Here is a 23,706-nt window from a genome sequence, read left to right as displayed (position 1 = left end):
GTTTTCATCAAGGATGTCTCTGTACATTGCTGTATTCAGCTTTCCCTCGATCCTGACTAGTCTCCCAGTTCCTGCCGCTGAAAAACATCCCCACAGCATGATGCTGCCGCCACCATGCTTCACTGTAGGGATGGTATTGGCCAGGTGATGAGCGGTGCCTGGTTTTCTCCAGACATGACGCTTGCCATTCAGGCCAAAGATTTCAATCTTTGTTTCTCATGGTCTGAGAGTACTTCAGGTGCCTTTTGGCAAACTCCAGGTGGGCTGTCATGTGCCTTTTACTGAGGAGTGGCTTCCATCTGGCCACTCTACCATACAGGCCTGATTGGTAGAGTGCTGCAGAGATGGTTGTTCTTCTGGAAGTTTCTCCTCTCTCCACAGAGAAATGCTGGAGCTTTGTCTGAGTGACCATCGGGTTCTTGGTCACCTCCCTGACTAAGGCCCTTCTCCCCCGATTGCTCAGTTTGGCCGGGCGGCCAGCTCTATGAAGAGTCCTGGTGGTTCCAAACTTCTTCCATTTACGGATGTTGGAGGCCACTGTGCACATTGGGACCTTCAATACTGCAGAATTTTTCTGTACCCTTCCCCAGATCTGTGCCTCGATACAATCCTGTCTCAGAGGTCTACAGACAATTCCTTGGACTTCATGGCTTGGTTTATGCTCTGATATGCACTGTTAACTGTGGGACCTTATATAGACAGGAGTGTGCCTTTCCAAATTATGTCCAATCAACTGAATTTACCACAGGTGGACTCCTATCAAGTTGTAGAAACATCTCAAGGATGATCAGTGGAAACAGGATGCACCTGAGCTCAATTTTGAGCGACATGGCAAAGGCTGTGAATACTTATGTACATGTGATTTTTTTCGTTTTTTATTTTTAATAAATTTGCAAATATTTCAAACAAACTTCTTTCACGTTGTCATTATGGGGTATTGTTTGTAGAATTTTGAGGAAAATAATGAATTTAATACATTTTGGAATAAGGCTGTAAATAACAAAATGTGGAAAAAGTGAAGAGCTGTGAATACTTTCCAGATGCATTGTAACTAATTTAGGCATTATGTTCATGCTGTTTAGCCAGAGGGGAACTGCCCCATCCCCATTTACAGTTTTATGGCGATTAAATAAAAAAAAAAAAAAAACTGTCTACTACGTGAAAGGATAGTAAAAGGCCCCCATTAAGCAAATTGTTTTTCTTAAGTGGGGCGAATAGTTTTATGAAGAATGTTCAAAGTGGGCTCACATTGACTGTTCCAATCAAAATGGAGATTCATTTGTTTTTTAGAATACTTGAGATGTTATGAAAGCCAAATGTGTTTGAAATGAACAGGAAATGGTGCACCCTTTTCTGGAGTGGTTATTTTGAACAAGCGTTATCTTAATTTGTTACTCAAAAAAGCATCTTGCTGTCTCAAAAGTATTTGCATAAGTTGAAAGATTTAACCGTATAACAGTTACTCCTACATCTATCACTATTATCACCCTCCCCACCTTATTTTTTTTAAATCAAAACAACTTTCCTTTATTACTTGTTCACACTAAATATGTTGCTCCATCAATATTCAATAAAAACATATTTTTTCAATCTTGAGACAATTTATAACCAGTGGAGAAAAAAAACATAAAAAAAGAGCAAATTTTCCTGAAGTTGTGCCTGTAGCCTTGTACCCCACTCAATATAATATTTGTAATTGTAAATAAAACAGAAACTGCAAACAGAAAACGTTCACTTTGAAATTTAGACTTCTGTATCTCTGGCTGATATATCAGTGCAACATTAACACACAAATCACATTTGAGTTTTCTTAATATTTTAATTTGCAATTAATATATACAGGGTGTGGGGAAAAAAAAAAAAAAAAAAATTCAATAAAAATCTTTGGTACCTTTTTATATAATGGGAGTGTCATATTTCAGTGACCAGCAAATAAGGTAAAACAATTATTTTCTTTCAAACACAGCAATTCTAAATCCGTGCATAAATCGTGACTGTAACAGAAATATGAAAATTTACATGGAGAACATCATATGCTAAACATCACACTGTGTCAATAGTTTTGTACCCGGCTCAGCTCAGAAGGGTACTGAAAGTGTACAAATAGTAGTGACTGTTTGAAAGTACTATGTTCTCAACCTCCTGAAAAAAAAAAGGCTTCACTGAACTAAGTCACTTTGTGGGGATCTGTACATTCATTTTTCAGCATGTCACTGCTTTTTTCACATGCTAAACAGAGATTACAACACAGCTAGAATTGCATAGTTTTCTTATTTAATCTGCTCCTGCTGGGCAGATGATGGATTTATCATTTTTATTTAATAGTTTGACTATGTTAAACATATTTACTAGCCCACCTATGCAAACAATCATGTGATCAGTCTCTTTTCAAATAACCTAAACTTAAATAATAGCAAAATGGTCAACACTGAAATCGCAAATCAAATGAAACTTTTTAGAGGTCATGATTGCATTGAAGTGCATGTTCTTAATGCAAAGTTAATGGTATGGGTTAAAGGAATGTATCTGCAATACTGGCTATATAAACTGATGTAAAAAAAAAAAAAAACAAGTCTGAATTTTAGTGACGTTTAAAGATTATGTAACCATGTTAAATGATACATGTGAAGTGATGTGCACAAGCATAGCGAAATCTGTGTTCCGATTGGAAGACCCATAAACTAAAAAAAAATAAATAAAAAATAAATAAAAATGTTAGCATTACCTGTATACCTACAATGATAAATTCTGAGCAGTGAAGATGAAAAGTAAATCATACATTCTTTGTTTGGTGCAAACAACGATATGCAGGATTTTCTAAGAAATTAAACCAAAACGAAAGTAGCTGCGAGGTGTAAATACAGATTTGACCTGTAACCAATTATTTGAGAGAAAATAAAATAAAAACACTCCAAAATGCATGTCAGACTACATCAGCTCTTTCATTACAAAAATTATATATATATTTTTCTGTTACAATTCTATCTGTCCATTAATACATTTTTCAGCCAAACTGAAGACAGGGTAACAATCATCCCTAGACAAGCATTTAGTGGACAAGCACAGAGCATTCCAAGACAGCAGCAACATTCCCTGCCCCTCTTAACACAAATATGATTTTTGGGGGGGGGGGGGGGATAGGATGGGATGACAAAGCAAGCCACATAAAGAGAGTAAAAACGCAGCATAGGAATCATGTTGAAGGCACAATCTTCCCTGACAAAATGACCCCCCCCCCCCGAGGAGACAAGTCAGCATTTCCTATGGATTAGATCCTCCAGAGATGTGTTGTCTAGACGTAGACAAAATGACTCTGAGACTGACTGCCGATGGAGGGTCAGGGTCCGGTACAGGAGGTGGGAAGGATTGTGTGTGTCCTGGCCCCCCAGAGAGAGATCAAGACTCAATCCTGGGCTGAGCAAACCTCTCTGTGAGTGTCGGCCTCCAGATCTGGAGCACAGTGGCATGCCTGGCTACAAGTCTCTGGCTCTAGGTTGTTCTGATGGACAGGGCTGCCCTCCTCTGAGTCTATGGCCTCTTGTTGTGACCCTGCCTCGGATTCTGGCCTGGTCTCTGTGCCTGTTGGCCCCTCTGGGCTAGAGACCCCCTGAACCTTCTTACTAAGCTCATTACGCTCAATTTGTAAAGCCCGACAGAGCTTTTCCAGTCGCTGCACCTTCACCTGCAGACTTTCAAACTCCTTGTCTCGAAGTGTTTTCTACAGAGGGCACAAAGAGGAAAGATACAAGATTTACACCTTTCAGTCAGTATTCAAGAGCTGGTAGTATTACAGAGTTAAAAAGCTTTAACTTTAATGGTCAATTATGAGAGATAAAAGCATTGTTGGTGGCAGAACAGTGGCATACATCTAAAACTAAAGCTGAAAATCTGAGTACACCACTCACCTCTTCTGCCATCTCCAGCAGGGCTTTGTTGCTGCTCTCCCATCGTGATCTATACATGGTTGTTTCCTTCTCCAGCTTCTTGATCTTCTTTGTCATCTGTGATGCAAAATTTACAGATTTACATCATACTATTTTAGCCTCTCCAATTGTATTTGTCACTAATAAATATTAATAGGTTTCCTTTAATTCTAATTAAAAGTTTTGTGTTGTGAAGTCATGGCATTGCAGACTCATCCATTATATCTGTAGGAGAGTCAAGTCAAAAGTCTTTAACTACAAAGCAAACAGTCCTTTACCTTTTCCATCTCCTGTTTGAATGTTGTGAACACCTCGTTGCTTTTGGAAAGTGTGTTTTGAAATTCCTCAAACTTCTCAGTATACAATGACAACTGCAAAAGTCAAAATAAATATATTAGACTTGGACTGACAATGGACACTTTTCAAAGTCTATGATGGCACATCCATCATATTTAGCAATCTAGCAAACTTTTTTATTTTTTTAACCCTTATATGCATGGGTGTTTCTAAATACAATTATTTTTTAATTACTTATTTTTAAACAATTCACAATTGTATTTTATCAAACTACACAATGATGACTAAGACATTATATATACTATAGTTTCATTTTCTGTTAATGCATGATTTTCTGTAAAGCTGCTTTGAAACGATGTGTGTTGTGAAAGGTGCTATACAAATAAAAATTACTTGACTTTCGCCAAACATTATTACATAACTCGGGTCTTAAGCAACCCGGCACTCATATCTATCACAAATGGATCTATAAAATGCCCAAATAGTGTCACATTTTCAAAAAAATTTCAAGACAATAACAAAATAATACAACGGAAAACATTCTGACATATTTTGGTGTTTTATGTTTCATATATTAAAGAGATGATGCAACAAATGTAGAACAGGATTCATTACTTCTACAATACATTTTAATGAGATGCAATGGGCTGTCAAACACATATTGAGCTACAAATATGTAATATTTCAAGCATATTTTGAGTCTAAATAGAGACACACCTTACATAATTTCAGTAGTACACCCAAATGACAATAGCCATATCATAATGTTCATGTGTTACACTTGCTATAGTTTACTTCCACATTGCTTCTTCGCCAAATAGCAATGTCAAATGTAAATCAAGTCAATCACTGAAACATCAGTGCTACCTTGAGTAACAAATTGCATGCACAATATGTATGGGATACTGATAATTCATCATTGTTGTACAGAACATTGACATGATAAAGTAGTCATTTGTATGAATATAGTTTTCATTTGTCTTGTAATAAACAAAGAAATAGATATCCTGTGATATTAAACATATGAAATAATAAAAATATGATTTATGGAAGTGCAAAAGAAAAAGTGACACTATTACATATCTTAATAGTGATATAGATTACATATCTAAATCAAGCAGTTGTAAATTAAGCAGTAATTAAACAGTTATAAAAATATATATAAATATTTTTTTCCCCCAATTTTTATTTTTCCACTATTCAGAAGAGAAAGGTTGAGGAATACTAAAAAAGTGTGGGCACAACTAAAAAAAAATGATGAGGTCCTGAGTGCTCTGGACCAGGTTTTCATTAAGGATATCTCTGTATTTTGCTGCATTCAGCTTTCCTTCAACCCTGACCAATCCCCCAGTCCCTGCCGCTGAAAAACACCCCCACAGCATGATGCTTTCACCATCATGCTTCACCGTTTGGATGGTACTGCACAGGTGATGAGCGGTGCCTGTTTCCTCCAGACATGATGCTTGGAATTGAGGCCAAACAGTTCAATCTTCATTTCATCAGACCAGAAAATCTTGTTTCTCACAGTCCGAGTCTCCTTTAGGTGCTTTTTTGTGTCTTGCACTGAGGAGAGGCTTCCGTCTGGCCACTCTCCCATAAAGCCCAGATCTGTGAAGTGTTGCAATGATGGATTTCCTTCTGCAAGTTTCTCCCATCTCCACACATGATCTCTTGAGCTCAACCAGAGTGACCATCGGGTTCTTGGTCACCTCTCTTACCAAGGCCAGTCTCCCCAGATTGCTCAGTTTGGCCGGGCAGCCAGCTCTTGTAAGAGTCCTGGTTGTTCCAAACTTCTTCCATTTAAGAATTATGGAGGCCGCTGTGCTCTTGGGAACCTTCAATGCAGCCAAAACGCCTTGACACAATCCTGTCTCTGAGCTCTGCAGGCAGTTCCTTTGACCTCATGGCTTGGTTTTTGCTCTGATATGCATTTTCAGCTGTGAGACCTTATACAGACAGGTGTGTGCCTTTCCAAATCATGTCCAATCAATTGAATTGGCCTCAGGTGGACTCCAATCAAAGTGTAGAAACATCTCAAAGATGATCCAGAGAAATGGGATGCACCTGAGCTAAATTTCAAGTGTCATAGCAAAAGGTCTGAATACTTATGTCAATGTGATATTTCAGTTTTTTTCTTTTTAATAAATTTGCAAAGTTATAAAAAATCTGGTTTTTGCTTTGTCATTATGGGGTATGGAGTGTAGATTGATGTGAAATATATATTTTTTTTATTTAAAGCGTTTTAGCATAAGGCTGCAACATAACAAAATGAGAAAAAAAAAATTAAGGGGTCTGAATACTTTCTGAATACACTGTGTGTGTGTATTATATATATATATATATATATACACACACACACATATACATATATACACATACATGTGTACACACACACACACACACACATAAACACTAGTCTCTCCTGAAGTTATCCATCTTTCTCTATTTTTTTCCTCTTTTGGAAAGTCATGGAATCATAATAGTGGATTTTTTTCTTTTGCGTTTTGAGACAATATAATTTAATGTATAATATGAAGGCAAAAATAGTATTTGCTGTGGTCTCCCACTCACCACTATAAGTTTACTCCCACATTCCAAACGCACAAACGTGTAAATGTCCACTGTGAAATGTGTAAACTTGTGAAGTCTAAACATATGAGGCAGTAACAATCATAGCTGGGACCATGATAGTTATAAGGCACATGCATCTATCAGTCCTATCTCTAATTTGGAGATTATCAGCATCAAACACTATCACTATCACAGTGTCTGATTGACCAATCAACAGAAGTTGCTCACCTGTTGTTTCAGATGGACTTCCTGCTGTTTCATGAGTTCATACATCCTCTGAGACTCCGCTACCTCTTTCAAGAGCTGGAAGAGAAAGAAACGAGAGCAAAACCTTTGAGACTGACAGCTCAGCCGCATTATATCTGCATGGATACACAGTAAACCATCTACAGTACATTCATTCACTGATTCCAAGTTATAATTTATTATGGGCAAAGAAACTCACAAATTCTTTCTCCTTCTGGTGCCGGTCCTCTGAGTCTTTGTGCAGCACCTGTGCTTGAAGAAGCTTTGCATCTACCAGCTGCTGTTGCAGATCTTTGTGCTTGAACACCTTGTCAATATGCTGCAAGAGAAAACGCAAGCATAGATCAGCATAAATCCTTAAGCTCCCACTCATATATCTGGTCATTCTCTGTATTCTCACCTCCTCTCTGAGTTCGTACTGCTCGATGAGCTTCTTGAGTTTGTCAGCCAGCTCCATGTTCTCCTGTCTCAGGTTTGCATTACGCTCATTGTGCTGCTCCATCTGAGCCTGGATGTCATTCAGTGTCACCTGGAAATGTGAGGTCACTTCCTTTCTTTTCTCTTCTTCTAATCGGGCACGTTGCACACCATCCTCCTGCCATCACATCACAAGTTACGGATTCTATCAAGCTTCTGAACATCTTTGAATTGAAATGCACTTCATTGTAGGAGTCGATCAATATGGGTTTTAAATAGCCGATACCGCTATCTAGAGAGATGTGTGGCCGATGGCCAAAATAATGCTAATCTATACAATAATACAATTTAATGTAGACACACGAGACAAAAGCCTACACAAATCTGCTGAAATCAAACAAACACCTAATTTTCACAATATTTACTCAATTCACTGAAAACTGTAGCTAATGGTCTATCACTACCTCAAAGGGCTTCCCAAAACAATGATGCATCATTATGCATTTAGGGTATAATAGCTTTTGAGTGTTTTTCAATTGCTTTGCATGAGGCTGGTACCGTACACATAATGGATTATATTAAACTTATTAATGTAGAAGCCTACAGTGATCTTGTAATTTGCATTCAGATTGAGACAGGGTACCTTGAGTGTGCGGTTATGTCTCTGCAGTTCTCTGCAGAGGCTCTCCAGCTTGGTGCGAGCCAGGATGGCCTTGCTGTGTTCATTTCGTAAGTGGTCCTTCTCCTGAATCAGCTGTGTCTGCTTCTTCTGCAGAGCTCGCATCTGTTTCCGAGCATTACGATGCTCCTCTAGCTGAGAGACGAAACAGGAGCATTTTTACAATTTGTTTGCATATACTGTATACAGCACATTCAACAGAGTTTTTCTACATTGGTTGCATTTTTTCTGGAAGGCACAGGGCAGGGTTGCAAGAAACCCCTTAAATTAAGTGACAATTAAGCTAATTTACAATTATAACTAAAGGTTCTCTTAACTTAATCGTTTAAAATCTTTCAACCAGGCCCAGACCAAATCAACATACGAACAATAACAGAACATAACACTGCAAAAAAATAAATAAATAATCAATCAATCAATCAATCAAAATATATGGGTGACCGTCGATGTCATAAAATATGTAATGAGCTTGAGAAAACAAAACTAAATAATATGGCCTATGTGGGCCTCCACACATTGGGAAACAATCATCAATTCTGCGATTCTGGTAAGTGCAGCTAATGGTGCATAAATTACTTAACCTTTATAGGGTGAAAGCACTATTACAAGGCAAAGTGCATGGCAGACAACCAAAGACATACACAATTAAAAAATGGGCTCACAATGCATGTAGACACAGGCACGGTAACAAAGTAAAAGTCTATATTAATGATTTACTGTTTACAAGGGGGTTATATTAATTTGCACTGGTTAATTCCAATGGCAATAGCAAAAAGATCTGGGGGGAACAGCTTTATAATGTGCAATATTGTTTGCATAAACATGTGGAAAGTACCTTAATGTGGAAATGTGGGCTGAAAATGCCCTGCATTTCCAGCTATTGTTTTCATGTATTCAAGCTGAAGCCCAGTCAGCTGAAATGTCAGCCAAATTCAGTGGGCTATCAGCTGCTATGGTGCCATTAACCCTTAATCACTGCATTATCACAGAGTCCCATCTCAGCCCGTGCACACTGCAATCCACGAACAACATCAGCTGAAGCTAACTACATCCGCAAAATGTCTCATCCTTTTAGATGAAGACGATGCCTTACCAGCTCAGCATACTTCTTACAAAGGCCAGCCAGTTTCTCCTCTGGAGTGCTCAGTATGTTTAGGGTCTGCATAAGGAGAGTTATCTCCTTGCCTACAAAACACAAGCAGAGAATTGACTTTTAAAAATGTACATGGTAGAATAGTGCAAAACGTTTGATAATAAATAAACAACACAAAGGAAGAGGAAATGACCAAATGACCAGTTCATCCTGCCAATGACCACTGCAGCTATGTCTTTAGCCTATTCAGTCCCACCAGAATTTCACGGCACTTTGTCCTTATTATTACGGCCCAAAATTACTGAATTTGCTCAAAAACTGCAATGTCCTTTACAGCGCTTTGTGTTATTTTGCAGAGAAAACTCACAATTAATCATAGTATACTTGTGCAATTTGTGTCAATGATGGTATACTGTAAGTGCAATTGCCTGTAATTGTTAGCAAGCTGAATATGCAGTTAGCAAGCAAAAATAATAAAAACACAAACAATACAGTACATTTAAGATGTGAAACCCAATATGAGTGGAAGATCCTTAATTATTTGTATGTAATTTTCTGCCTCTGACAATGCAAAACCTCATTCACACTGGGCTCTGATCCCAGGATATTGCCAGGGTCAATGCCGGGATACCTTCTGTGTGAATGCAAGTCGGAGCCGGAATGCCAGAAAATCTGGTCCCGGGCTCAGACCCTAGTAACATTGCCGGGATCAATACCGGAACTGCCTTTTGTTCACACAGACATGAGCCGATCCCAGGAATGGTGTGTGTTGTAGTGATGATGTTGTTATCATGAGAAGGAGAAAGTCTGTATGCAGAATACAGATTTAACAGTTTGTTTTGTTTTTTAAACATTCAAATGGCTGTCAAACATTGCCATTTTCTCATTCGCAGCATTGTATGAATATAAAATCATGGAATGAATGTTTCCATTGTAAATATCCTTCAAAAAAGAAGAAATCGGCTACATTTAAAGCATCACAAATCTGCCGTGATCAAATAAATGTATTTGTCCCAATGTCGGAGCAGTACGGTGCGGTTGAAGTCGAAGTATGAATACTTTGGATATGTAAAATGTTGATGATAACCCAAACTGTATCGAATAAAGAGCCGTCACATGCAGGAAGTGAACTTCCATGAGCAACATCCCAAGAAATCTACGAAGATGAATATAATTGTAAATACATGAAGTGTATAGTCTAATAAATTATAGAGCCCCCTTAAATAAGAAAACCATTTACAGTATTTCAGATGATTTGTAATAATTCCACAGCTTTAACTCGCCACAGTGCTTGCAACCTTATGATAGGCCAAGTGTTTGTTCATAAATTTATTTTCTTAACCCTAAAAGGGCAAGAACATAATGATACAGAAAATTTCTTGTGAGATCTCAATTTCTGGTTTTCTTCTGAATATACATTATTTTTTTTAATTATTTTTTACAGCTTGTAGAATCACATCATGAAAACAATACCTTGACATTTGCCTTGAGGCTTCTAAATGCAAGTGCAGCGCAAGAGTAAGCCTACGTTTTATTAGTAAAATAGCCTGCTTTTTGAAAAATAGTTTAAAAAGTGCTTCAGACAAAGAAAAAAAAATTGACAGTGCCAGTGCAAAATAAAAAAAAACACTAACAAAGAAACAACAACTGAATAATCATTTTTGATTGTAAGAAATATCTTAAGAAAAAAAGCTTGACTGTGTAGTTATTTTTCTTTATTTTTAGAAAGGTTGGCCCGTTAAAAATGTAAACTAAATACAAAAGCAATTACTGAATCAAATACACATCTTACCTGTTGCAGCGCAGTATGAAAATTATTAGTTTATTTTTTCTATTATTTAATATTAATAATATTGCAGTGCACCGTGGCATGTTAAAATATATATTTTTTGATGGGTTTCACTTTCAGTCTTTATGTTGGCCAAAAACAATTTACATCGAACAAAATAAAAATGAACTTATTAGTAATTTATAAAAGTAATCTTAACTGAATAAAATCGATAAAATTGGCTATCATGCAAATCTCACACCGGGACCATCAGCACAGATAATGAATTTACCGTTAGTTTTTTGTGGTAAGGTACAAAAAAAAAAACACGGGTTATCAGTAAACTTAAGATGCTGTACATAGCGTACACATCGTGATGTCACTTTTGTCTTGGGATTATTTCCGGGATGTGTGTGAATACGGCACAAATTCCGGGAAAGCTCAGGCAGTGAGAGTAATCAAAATCTTGCAGTCCCAGGACAGATCCAGGGATGACTTTTCCGGGATTCATCCCAGATCTCTGTGTGAAAGGGGCTCAAATAAACTTTGTTAAGGTTAACAGTAGATCTACAATAAAATTGTAAACTAAAAACACAAATGAGGCCTGTTGCAATCTGAGAGAAGTGCGATTGAGCAGTTGAAATTCTAATCACACTGTACAATCCAAATGAGGTATTTTTAAAAGAATATAGAAATGGCAATCATGAACATGTTTCATGAATGTTGTTGAGTATCATTGTCCGGTGCAACAGTGCATTATGCGAGGACTCCAAATGAATGGAGGCCGGACCTCTGACCATTTATACCAGCCCATGAAGACCACGTGAAGATTAAATGCTAGCTGTGATGTACGCGCACCATTTAAATGTTTAGACAAGGCTTTCGACAGTGAACACAAAAAGCTCTGTTTCAATTTTTCACCAAACAATCTTACATATATGAGACTTTAGAGACCCGACACATAAACTGATCACAAATGAATCTACAAAATGCACAGTTAGTGTAAAATTTTCAAAGCATTTTCAAGACAATTAGAAAATAATTGAAATGAAAAACACATTGTGATTTATTTTGATGTTAGAATTCTCATATATCAAGGAAATGATGCAACAAATCAGGATTAATCTAGAACAGGATTAATTCCTTTTACATTTGAAATGTAATGAGTCGCAACTGGCTGTGAAAAACATATTGAGCTACACATATGCTACATATAAGTAAGCCCAGGGACCTACAACTTCCATGGGGCCAGCGAAAGGAGCGCATTTAAATGCTTTCAGCGGGAGACGCGGTTGTTGACATGGTTACAGTGCGCAACCGTTAAAGGCGTCCATGTAGTGCTCGTTCAATGCATGGCAAGTACAAATTTATTTGTATGAATATAGTACTCATTTGTCTTTTAATGAACAAAGTAGTACACATCCTGTGATAGTAAACTTATATAGATATTAAATAATCATAAAAACATGATTTATGGAAGTGCAAAAAACAAAAAAACAACACCATTACATACCTAGGGTCTCTAATGACCCTATACACTTTTGGTACTTAAGCCATATTTAAAAAATAATTTAGCAATTAGGCATTTTTTGTGTTTCATTATTTATAAGAGAAAGATTGAGGAATACTAAAGAGGTGTGGGCACAACCTGATGTATGCATTTAAGAATTAACATTCGTGTCTTGGTAAATGTTCTGGACTTGCTGCTGTCAATATGGAGTAAAGCGATCAGACTACCTCAGATTCACAGTTTTTCCGTGAAAAATGCATTTTTCAAAATTATACAAAATTGCAAGCTACCACAAATAATGCTGAGAATTGCAAGAATTTATGCAAATTGAACCATCACAAATTGCGTGGGCTCGCTTGAATTGTAAAGCATTACAAAGAATGAGCTTAAAATGAACCATGCTTTGGTAAGTGACGGCATGCAAAATAAAAGACTCATAGCAGTAATGTTAATTATAAGGAATTTAACAATTCCGATTCCTCTTAATGATTCCAGTTCCTTTACGGTTTCATTAACGATTCTTTTAGTGCATTTGAGGAAGAAATATTTACAGAATTTACTGCCTTCAGCAGCTTGTTACAGTGTGATGAGAATTTAATTTTTTTACCGAGGAGATTCTTGCAAAAGGTGTTTACACAGACTTAGATATTTTATTAATTCATTAATTTTATAAAATACCAGCAATTGCATATAACACACACAGTGCGTGAATGCACATAACAGTAACAATTTTTGCTTTAATCCCTGTGTTTTGGTAAGTACGTTTTTCATTCACTAGAAGGAAACCACTCATAAGAGTCTTTCGCTCTGGAGGAAGCGCTGTATGTTTTGCGGTGTAGATTCCAAAGAACTGACACGTAAGAGTCATTAGTTCAGGAATCGAGCTACATTGTCACAATGTATATTCTGCACTGCTAATTTAGTAGCGGTGCAGCTGAATGGTAGCGCGGGCAACACTGTCAGAGTATTTTAGTACGGCTTTCAGTCCACATCGGTGGAGGAATGCACATTCAAGAATCACTAAAGGAACTGAAAGTTTTGAAAATCATACAGTTTGAGTATTAAAAAAAACTAAAACAAAATTGGAACTAGTTCTTAATAGTCTCTAAATACTTGATACACAAAGATAACTAATAACACATATGGCTCCAATATAATCTGTATATAATTCCATGATATTTTTATTTTCAAATCTAGGACAAATTGCATTGAATGCAAATTAAAGGTGCTATATGTAAGATTGACAAAAAGTTTTTAAAATGGGTACTGCAGTCCAAATTCCAAATATTGGAGAGTCGTCTACCCCGCCCCAGACTCAAAGCTCATACGGGTTGCCAGAATGTTGACATGCAAATTAGTCAACTCAGCATCTGTTTTAAAGGATTTCTGGGCTTTAAGCTGTCTCCATCTTCCAAAAGGCATCTCCAATATTTATCCTTGTTTTACTACACCTCTGGTCATGGTGGTTTTTAGACGGATGGCGAGGCTTTTTAGGTCGGGTGGAGTCTGTTATCTCTGATCCAGTTCGTTTGCTGGTTTCCATAGCTGCAGCATGCAGTGTTGTTTGCCTGCAAACTTGTTCAAATCTGGCAACCCGGCAGTGTCGAAATACTACTGGTGAGTGGGCAGTGGGCGGGATCACACAGGCCAAAACATAAACAGAAATTTCTGGCCCGGAATGGAAACTTCAAAGTAGAATATACTGGCTGTAGCATTGTTATCGGAGAAGCCAGTATTTCAACTTAGCATGTTTCCAAATTCTCTAATGATATATTATGGTCATTTTATGATTTAGTACAGTAAAAATATTACATATAGCACCTTTAACACAAATTAACTACTCGCACGAAGACAGATTTAGCTTTGTTTTCTAAAGCTAAAAAAACTACTAAGAACTGCTTTTTTCTAAGATGATGTTCTGAATAACCTTTTTTATTATTATCAAAACACTTTAAAGGGGACCTATTATGCAAAATTCACTTGGTGTTTGAACATAAATGTGAGTCAGCAGTGTGTGTACACAACCACCCTACAATGTTAAAAGTCCACCCACTCCTCTTTCTTATATTTCTATTAATCAAAAACAGTGTCTCAAAATGACTGGTTTTCATATCCGCTCTAAAGTGACGTCACGTTAGAGCAGGGCTCGCCCATGACTGGTGATGGACTCCACCCTATTATCATAGAGTGATCTACACACAGTCCGCCATTTTTTTCTGTGCTGGAGCAGCTACAGTGAGAAGAATAATGTCTCAGCTTCAAAAGCATCATAAGTGTTCTGTTGTTGGCTGTAGAAGTGAACATAAGAGTCTTCATGTACTCCCGGCATCAGAGCCACTGAAGACGCAGTGGACAAGTTTTGTTTTTGAAGCAAATGTGCCAAAATTTGTGTATGTTTGTGCAAATCATTTTACACTGGACTGCTTTGTGAATGAGGGTCAATCAAAAGCAGGACTTTCCAAAAATTTGATTCTCAAGCATGGATCAGTACCAACTGTTCGTGTTCCAGCTCTATATCCTGAAGATGTAAGTACTGCACTTTATATTTTGTGAATGTTTGCAAATCGCCTTTCCGAATGTGCTTGTTAGCTGATTCCACGGCTAATGCAGCTAAAGTTACCATTGTCTCTGATTATATTCATGGAGACCAGAGCTATGTCATTATTTTTACACTTACTGTCTGTATAATTCATAACCACACCTTTATTATGCACAATACAGTAAGGTGATTGTCTTTTTGAAAACTATGTACGTTTTCTGTGAACACAAGAGAGTTGTACTAATGTACATTTATGGCTGAACTCCGGTATTTACGGTGTCAGTCATATTGGTTCTGTATTGTTGTTGCTGTAGTATCCGAAGCATGAGCTGTAAAGGCACAGCCCTCTTCCGGAAAGGGGGCGGGGAGCAGCAGCTCATTTGCATTTAAAGAGACACACACGAAAACAGCGTGTTTTTCATTCCACCCAAAAAGAGGCATTTACAACATGGTATAATAAATGAACCGTGGGTTTTTTGAGCTGAAACTTCACAAACACATTCTGGGGACACCTGAGACTTATATTATAGCTTGTGAAAAGGGCAATAATAGGTCTCCTTTAATGTACATTATATAGCCTATACAAGTGTAATTGAGCCAGGTAACTAGCTGGTGTTGCACATTCTAAAGTGCCAATATTTTTGTCAGGCACTCACTCACCAAGTCCCTTCACTTTCTTCTTCTCCTGCAGTTTCTTCTGGTCCTTCTCCATGCATTCGTTACTGTTCAGTTTGGCCTCCTCCTGCTTGCCATCCTCCTTCTCAGACAGCCCGTTAACTTCCACACCTGCATCCTCACCACCAACCCCTCCGTCCTCATGGCAGTATGTGCTGAGGATGTCCTCCAGCTGTCTGCACAGCTCCTCAGCCATGTCACAGGATACATTAAGAGCTCCAGCCTCAGCCACTGAGAAAAAAACAAAAGAACACATTTAAACTCATCAGTGTCAGTGTAGTGGGAAGAAACATGGTACGGAGGAAAGAGGGGAAGGTTGACAGCCACAAATGATCTGTCCATAATTATAACGTGGACAGGCTCGGCATCTTTATCCAAAGGTTGGGTATTATTTTAGAAGACAAAAGATTCCTAATCATAAAAATCATTGTGTCAGTTTCTCTGCTGATGACTTACAGCCTTCACCCGTTTGGGCGTTGAGAGCTGGTGAGCTGTCCGGCTGTGATTCTGGTTCTTTAGGGCTGTTGGTCTTTTCAGAGGCTGCTGTGCTCTCCTCAGTATCATCTGCACTGCTGTCAGCGACTGGATCTTCCATTTCTCTCCTCTGCATTGCTGAGTCAATAAACAAACACAGACACCATAGTGCCCAGTTAATGACTAAAATAAGACGCATTTTCACTTTATAACAGCTTGAACAGTTTCGATTTCAATTCAGAAGAGCTGCACAGCACCATTTAGATGTCTAAACGAGTTGACTGTGTATAAGACAGGTAAAATATGCCAGAATCAAACGTCTTGACCATTTAACTAATTTTATAATCAACGCCATCACACGCGAATCACTAAATACTAACTTCAAAACACATTAAAGATCTCAACGATTGGCAGTTACTGAAATGGCTCGTGCAAGCTTCAGGCAGCACTTTTATTATTATTATTATACACTCCGAATATTTATTATTGCCAATTAATATACAAGTATGATCGAGAGTAGAAGGTCTGTAACATCTCGCTCGACTGGTTTAGCAGTCGTGGCTATCCAAACGCACAGTTCACATCTGTTAACTGAATTCAGGCGCTGTTTCACGTAACAATCACCTTCGAGTTATTGTGATGTGAAGTAATATAGTCTGAATAATACCAGTGTCTCAGTTTGGTCCAAGAAAGCACTTCAAATGTTTACAGCCACTCTTTTCACTTCCAACTACAGCTCCAACGGACACGGGAAATGCCAGGCAAAGACACGAAGATGATTGGTCGAGCGCAAGTGAACTTCCGGCGTACGCTGTTCCCGTGCAGCGCCATCAGGCGGCATGGTGGGAAAACACCAGAGACCAAACCCGTATTTTACGGGACGAGTGGCAACCGCTAAACTCATATTCAAACTCAAAAGAACGATTTGCTCACAAATCATAGCAAAACTGTAGCTTTGCTGATTTGTGAGCAAATGGTTCTTTGGAGTTTAAAAAGACAAGAAATTACTATATACTATACGAATATACTATATATTCACTATAGAAATTTCCTGGACTTTTCCTGGCCTTGAAAACACCATTTTAAAATTGCCAGATATTTCCTGTTTTTCCATGACTGAGGGAACCAGGTAACTATGGTATTTTTATCAGAAACTATATTTACCATGGTACATATTTGTAAGGCATGGGTGTAGGAATTTAGTCATTACAGACCACACACACACACACACACACAGAGGTTTGTTTCACTATATTAGTGAAGACATTTCATAGACTTTCATTGATTTCGTAGAAGGCTAATGACATTTTCTATCCCCTAAACCTAACCTTCACAGAAACGTGCACATCAGTAGATTAAAAGCTAAATATGATTTGGCTGATTTATGAGCCTTTTTTTTTTTTTTTTACTAGTGAGGACCACTTAAAATGTCCTCGCTAGTGGGGGGTTTTTTTAAACAAGTTTCACTATATTAGTGAGAACATTTTCAAAAATTTGGCACTCACAAAAATAGTAAAACCTGTATATACACACACACACACACAGGTTTGTTTACCTAAGTGAGGACATCTCATAGACTTCCATTGATTTCATAGTAGGCTAATGATATTTTCTATCTGCTAAACCTAACCCTCACAGAAACCTGTGCACAGCAGTAGATTTAAGATAAACCTGATTTGGACAATTTGTAGGCCTTTTTACAAGTGAGGACCACCTAAAATGTCCTCACTAGTGGGTTTTCAACAAGTTTCTCTATATTATTAAGGACATTTTCAAAATTTGGCACTCACAAATATATACCGATCAGCCACAACATTAAAACCACCTGCCTAATATTGTGTAGGTCCTACTTGTGCTGCCAAAACAGCACCAACCTGCATCTAAGAATAGTATTCTGAGATGATATTCTTCTCACCACAATTGTACAGAGCGGTTATCTGAGTTACCGTAGACTTTGTCAGTTCGAACCAGTCTGACCATTCTCTGTTGACCTCTCTCTTCTACAAGGTTTTTCATTCGCAGAACTGCCCCTCACTGGATGAGTAAATTCTAGAGACTGTTGTGTGTGAAAATTCCAGGAGATCAGCAGTTACAGAAATACTTAAACCAGCCCGTCTGGCACCAACAATCATCCATGCGATAATCTAATCAGCCAATCGTGTCGTGTGGCAGCAGTGCAGTGCACCAAATCATGCAGATATGGATCAGGAGCTTCAATTAATGTTCACATCAACCATCAGAATGGGGAAAAAATGTGATCTCAGTGATTTGGACCGTGGCATGATTGTTGGTGCCAGACAGGCTGGTTTGAGTATTTCTGTAACTGCTGATCTTTTAGGATTTTCACGCACAACTCTAGAATTTACTCCGAATTGTGCCAAAAACAAAAAACATCCAGTGAGCGGCAGTTCTGCGGATGAAAACGCCTTGTTGATGAGAGAGGTCAACAGAGAATGGCCAGACTGGTTGACAAAGTCTACGGTAACTCAGATAACCGCTCTGTACAATCGTGGTGAGAAGAATAGTATCTTAGAATGCTATTCTGATATGCGGGTTGGTGCTGTTTTGGTGGCACGAGGGGGACCTACACAATATTAGGCAGGTAGTTTTAATGTTGTGGCTGATCGATGTAGTAAAACCTGTACACACACACACACACACACACACAGGTATTTGTGGTTTATGAGGACTCTCCATAGAAAATGATTTGTATACTGTACAAACTATATATTCCATCCCTTAACCCTATCCCTAAACCTCACAGAAAACGTTCTGCATTTTTATATATATAAAAAAAGTAGTTTATTACATTTAGTATGTTTTTTAAGCCTTTTGGTTTATGAGGACACTTGAGGTGGGTTAGGGTTAGTCCTCGCAAACCATATATACCTGCACAAACAATAGGGTACAACGAGGTTAAAGGCACACCTTATGGAAAATTATCTTTTTTTCCGGTCACAAAAATGTTTTTATTGAATATTGATCGAATATAATTTGTATAAAAAGAAACAGAAGCTAGTTTTGATTAAAAGTTAAAAATTAAGTTACACTTGGGGTAAAAGGCACCCAGGGGGTTTAAATTGTGTAGATATTGGGACAACAGTCATTGTGCAAAATTTGTCAACTAATTTTGAGACAGCAAGTTGCTTTTTTGAGTAGCAAATTAAAACAATGCTTATTCGAATACCATTTTCTGTTAATTTCAATGACGTTTGCAATTTCATAACATCAAGTAACAGTATGCTTCTCTCCTTGAAGAGCCAGATAATCACTTTCATGCTAATTGTACAGAATAAAGCTCTTAAGCCATTAATGTTTTAATAATTTTATTTGTATCTGGACAAAAAATACTTAGACATTTGTTCAGAATTGTTAATGTAGAAGTTTGTGTGACAGTCGCTCATTCATATCGTCGGTTGAGTCAAGTCAGTCACAGTATAAGATGGGCAATTGGGGGGTGGGGGTGGGGGGGGCATTTAAATATAAATACATTTAAAAAGAATGAAATGAGAGAACCAGGATTCACCTGGGCAAGTCTCAATATCATGTATGAAAAGTACTTAAACATGTAGCTTTGTAAACATAGGTGAGTCAGCATCACTAAACACAGCCAAGTCTTATGCATTGGCTTCAGGTTGGGATGAGACAAAAAGTCTCAAGATTTCATTTTCAACATCTACAAGATCTAGGACGAAGACCATAAAGACCCAATTTTGATTACTTGCAGCCCTATTGTATTGTGTTCTGCACTTCTCAGAAGTTATTTTTAATGAGTAAAGGACAATGCCAGGACTGCAATTTTAAATTGTGCCAATGTAACAATGTAGTCACTGAACTTCTTATTTAAATGTAATTCACAGAGACAAGTCGATTGTATGACACAGATTTGTTTTTGAAAAATCTTTTGGCTTCTTAAAGCAATGTCCATAAATGAGAACAATAGTCGGCCAAAAAGGCCTGAAATGATAAAAGTTTTTTTTTTTTTTTTTTTTTTTTGTCTAACTGCTGTTCTTGTGTTAAGATTAGTCACAAAGGGAAGTCAGACCTGGGACAACACAGTTGGGTCTACATGGCCAGCAAACACACAAAGATTTCAACAAGGGCAAGGAAAACAAATGTATGGAGTTTCTCCTTCAATCATTTTTATCCTTCTCAGTTCCTCTGTGCCAGTAAAACTATTTCCAAAAGGTAACAAGCTAAGCAAACATTACACACTGAAACAGTATTTGAACATTGCATTGGCCTTGGTTTAACAGTATGGATCAGTCCAGCACAATAAATTATGCATTTTTTAACCAATTTGGTGTACAAATAGCAGAACAGACATTTCTAATGAAACTGTGGCAGACAATGTAACCTCTAATTTATAAGAAAATAGAGCAGCAATATTTGCACAAAATGTGCACATTCAAGTAAATAAAAAACAAACAAAAAACAAAAAAAACAAAGACAGATTGATACGAATCAGCCTCTTGTCTTTGTTGGTCTGATTGGCACTTTTGTGAATAGGAGTGCATTTACATTGAGAGTTATTTTTTTATTTGTTATTATCAACTTGATATGAACTCACCCAGTGGTATTATAGACCCTTACATATTTGATAAGCATTTATTTTTCCTATTTATCTGATGTGTACGGAAAGCTGAACTGTACCATCCTTGTGCTGAGATGGATTTCCTGTAAATGCAGCAAATATAATCTAGTATTACGTGGAACCAGGGTTTTAACTGATTAAAAAACCCTGTGTGAAAATACATCAGATATTATAACAATGTAGAGAGGTATTTTCAGAACAAAGTTGTGATCAAATGTCCATTTTCAAAAAGGTTATCGAACCAAAATAAAGTATGGAAAGCTGCAGTCTGACTATGAATCACTCTGGATTGGCATCTTATCAAAGAACAATCATTTTAATCCAACTTCATAATAGTTAATCAAAATATAGTACAAAAGAACTGCACCAAAACCAGAAAGTCACTCCTCTAAAGATCAGATGATGTGAGCAAACAACTAATCTCTTTCCTTCCCCTCAAACATCATCTGTCTATGTCTTACTATGATTTCATAGATACAGGCCTCATTCCAAATCAAATAACTCCTAGCATTCACTCGGAAAAGCACCCAGTCAGTGTATTATGGAGGTAGAGGTAAAATGCTTCCATAATGGCATGAAAAGTTTACCCACAGGTTTATATTTCCTACAAGACGCAAACTACAGTAAATTTCTTAAAAGGCTGGAGGTATAGTTTAATATTCAAACTTTTTCATGCCCCCTGTCTAAAATCCACAGCCGTTATTCAGTCCTACATCAAGTGTTTCCTTAGGGAAATTAACCAAGCCATGTTTGTTTGGAAAAGGTCTTTTTCTCAGCAGGTTACCATTTTAAATTAGGCTTTTAGTGCATTAACTCAAAGTGCCAAAAAATAGAATAACATGAAATGTCTAAAAAACAAAAGATACAGATGTTTGGAGATTATGGAAGTCATTTTCCCCTTGGTTTTATGCTTGAATCTGTATGTGTACGTCTTTGTGAAGTGTATGCTGGTCTTTGTGTGCAAATATAACATTCATATATATTTTTTGCCAATATATTTTCTTATTTAAATTTGTATTCCTTGCCATACCTGTGGCAACTGCAAAACTACAAAACCTTAACCTTAAACACCTCGCAAACTATACGACTACTGGCAAATGAGTTCAATGAGTTGTTTAGAAGATCTGGCAAGGCATACAATAAATGATAGTTGGTATACCAATAGAACACCATGCAAAACCCAAACATGCACATTCTGAGGGTTGCACAAAACAAACACCTTGACACTATCAGAACCACCCAATAGTGCAATGTTCCAAATAATGACAAAGAAAAACAGAATAAAGACTCTCGTGCGTGACCACACACCAACCATCAAGTGTGTCACCCTGGCCCTCAGATATGTGCTTATTTCTCCCAGATCACATTTCATAATTAAAGCCTTCAGATCAAAAGAGTAGTTATTCATAACACTGCACACCACGAACGGCCTACAACTAGATATTCACCTCAGACTGGTAAAAAAGTAAACTGGGCATCATCTTTAAGAGGCTCTCTGGGCCCCATTAATCACCTTAGCTTACAGAAATGAGAATTCAGTCATCGTTTACTCACCCTCATATCAAATCAAAGCCCTATGACATCTCTTTTTTTGAGTTCAAGGAATAATGTTGATGAGGGTGAGTAAATGACAGAATTAACATTTTTAGTTGAACTACCCCTTTTACATTAATGACTTCTTATATTAGGATAATCCTTTACTAAAATACCTAGATTACTTCAATACCACCCTCCACCACATCAAATAAACTCTGCCTAAACTGTGTCATTTGCATACCCATCATTGTCTGAAATTATAAAGTCAATGAATACTAATAATAAGAGAAATGAAACAGCTAAAGTCTATGAAGAGTGCTTAAATCCTAAAAAAAAAAAAAAAAAAAGGAAAAAAACGCATCCACAGATACCACTTTGGAGTTTCGTCTATAAAGCATGGGCATTTCAAACACAACCAGGTTTGTTTAATTACCAGGACATGAAATATGAACAAAATGAAGGAATTCTACAATGCAAAACTTAATGAAAGCCAACCCAGGATCAAAAGAAAAAAAGTATGAAGACCAGGATTTTGTTTTACCAATTTTGATTGGATGAGTAAACAATTCTCTCATCTTTCAGAGAAAGGGGAAAAAACTGAAGCATACCTCCTCCAAACAATGACACAGTGCCAGGATTTCTACCCGAGTGGGAAGGTTATTAAGCTTTATCATCATCATCAAAAAAAAAAAAAATCCAGCTCATGAACCTCTCGAGTGTGACGAGGCAGTGGAAAGGTTCCTCTGCCTGAAACACACCTCAGTGTCTAAATAAACCTGTCTGTGTCACGGCTCGCCAATTTGGTTCACCCAGATGTCAATCGTTGTGCTCCGAGTGTTTCAGATGTATGTTTTAGTACCGGTATGGGGTGCAGGGAAGGGTGTAAAGGTAAGGGGGTGGCTGGGAAGAGTCTGAAGGCTGATTATAGCTGGAAGCCCTCCATGGGGGCCTCCTGATGGGGGAAAAGGAACTGCTGCTGGTTCTCATCCACCTGTGGGGCCAGACTGGCATCTTCCTCCTCTACGCCAAAGTAGTGCTCAATGAGGTCAAAAGCTTTCTGGTAGATCTCCTGATTTTCGTGACTCTGTAGGAACTCGATCTTGTCCAACCCTAGCAGAGAAGAGGTCACAGTATGAATATACAAAATAAATGTTCGGAGTAAAAAAACAAAAACAACTGAAACTAGAGGTAGACCAATATATCAGTTTTACCGTTTAATTGGTGCCGATAGCTGCTTTCTGAAACTATCGTTTATCGGAACAAATATGTGCGGATAGTTGCCGATATTTTATTTTCATTTTCAGAACTAATTTCTTTTATTCCTCATCAATAAACCTCATCTGGTGAAATATATACATACAAAACTCTTCATCTGGTGAATAAA

At 37.6% G+C, this 23,706-nt stretch overlaps 2 protein-coding genes across 3 annotated transcripts in view; both read right to left on the bottom strand.

Moving 5' to 3' along the window:
• Positions 1–2,523: 2,523 nt before the first annotated feature.
• LOC127421260 (alpha-taxilin-like) lies at positions 2,524–16,966 on the bottom strand. Of its 2 annotated transcripts, XM_051664146.1 has the most exons (11): positions 16,860–16,966; positions 16,175–16,330; positions 15,704–15,949; positions 9,227–9,318; positions 8,098–8,268; positions 7,438–7,632; positions 7,237–7,356; positions 7,020–7,094; positions 4,202–4,294; positions 3,906–4,001; positions 2,524–3,718 (listed from the first exon to the last, which is right to left on the bottom strand). In XM_051664146.1, exons 2-11 carry the CDS (start codon positions 16,326–16,328, stop codon positions 3,404–3,406), a joined length of 1,557 nt encoding a protein of 518 aa, XP_051520106.1. In that variant the 5' UTR covers positions 16,329–16,330; positions 16,860–16,966; the 3' UTR covers positions 2,524–3,403. The 2 variants fall into 2 exon arrangements, with proteins under 2 accessions (XP_051520106.1, XP_051520105.1); XM_051664145.1 differs by having other exon boundaries at positions 7,237–7,632.
• A 2,535-nt stretch (positions 16,967–19,501) lies between these two features.
• LOC127421261 (importin subunit alpha-7-like) overlaps positions 19,502–23,706 on the bottom strand; it is a 37,242-nt gene continuing 33,037 nt past the window's right edge. Inside the window, exon 14 of the mRNA XM_051664147.1 lies at positions 19,502–23,432. Within this exon, the coding sequence (XP_051520107.1) occupies positions 23,245–23,432 (188 nt within the window). The 3' untranslated portion in view covers positions 19,502–23,244. The remainder of the gene's footprint in view (positions 23,433–23,706) is intronic.

The sequence above is a fragment of the Myxocyprinus asiaticus genome, chromosome 30, assembly GCF_019703515.2.
Source record: "Myxocyprinus asiaticus isolate MX2 ecotype Aquarium Trade chromosome 30, UBuf_Myxa_2, whole genome shotgun sequence".
Lineage (NCBI taxonomy): Eukaryota > Metazoa > Chordata > Actinopteri > Cypriniformes > Catostomidae > Myxocyprinus > Myxocyprinus asiaticus.
Note: the sequence above shows the minus strand (reverse complement) of the source record. Positions and strands in the feature narration are given on the sequence as shown.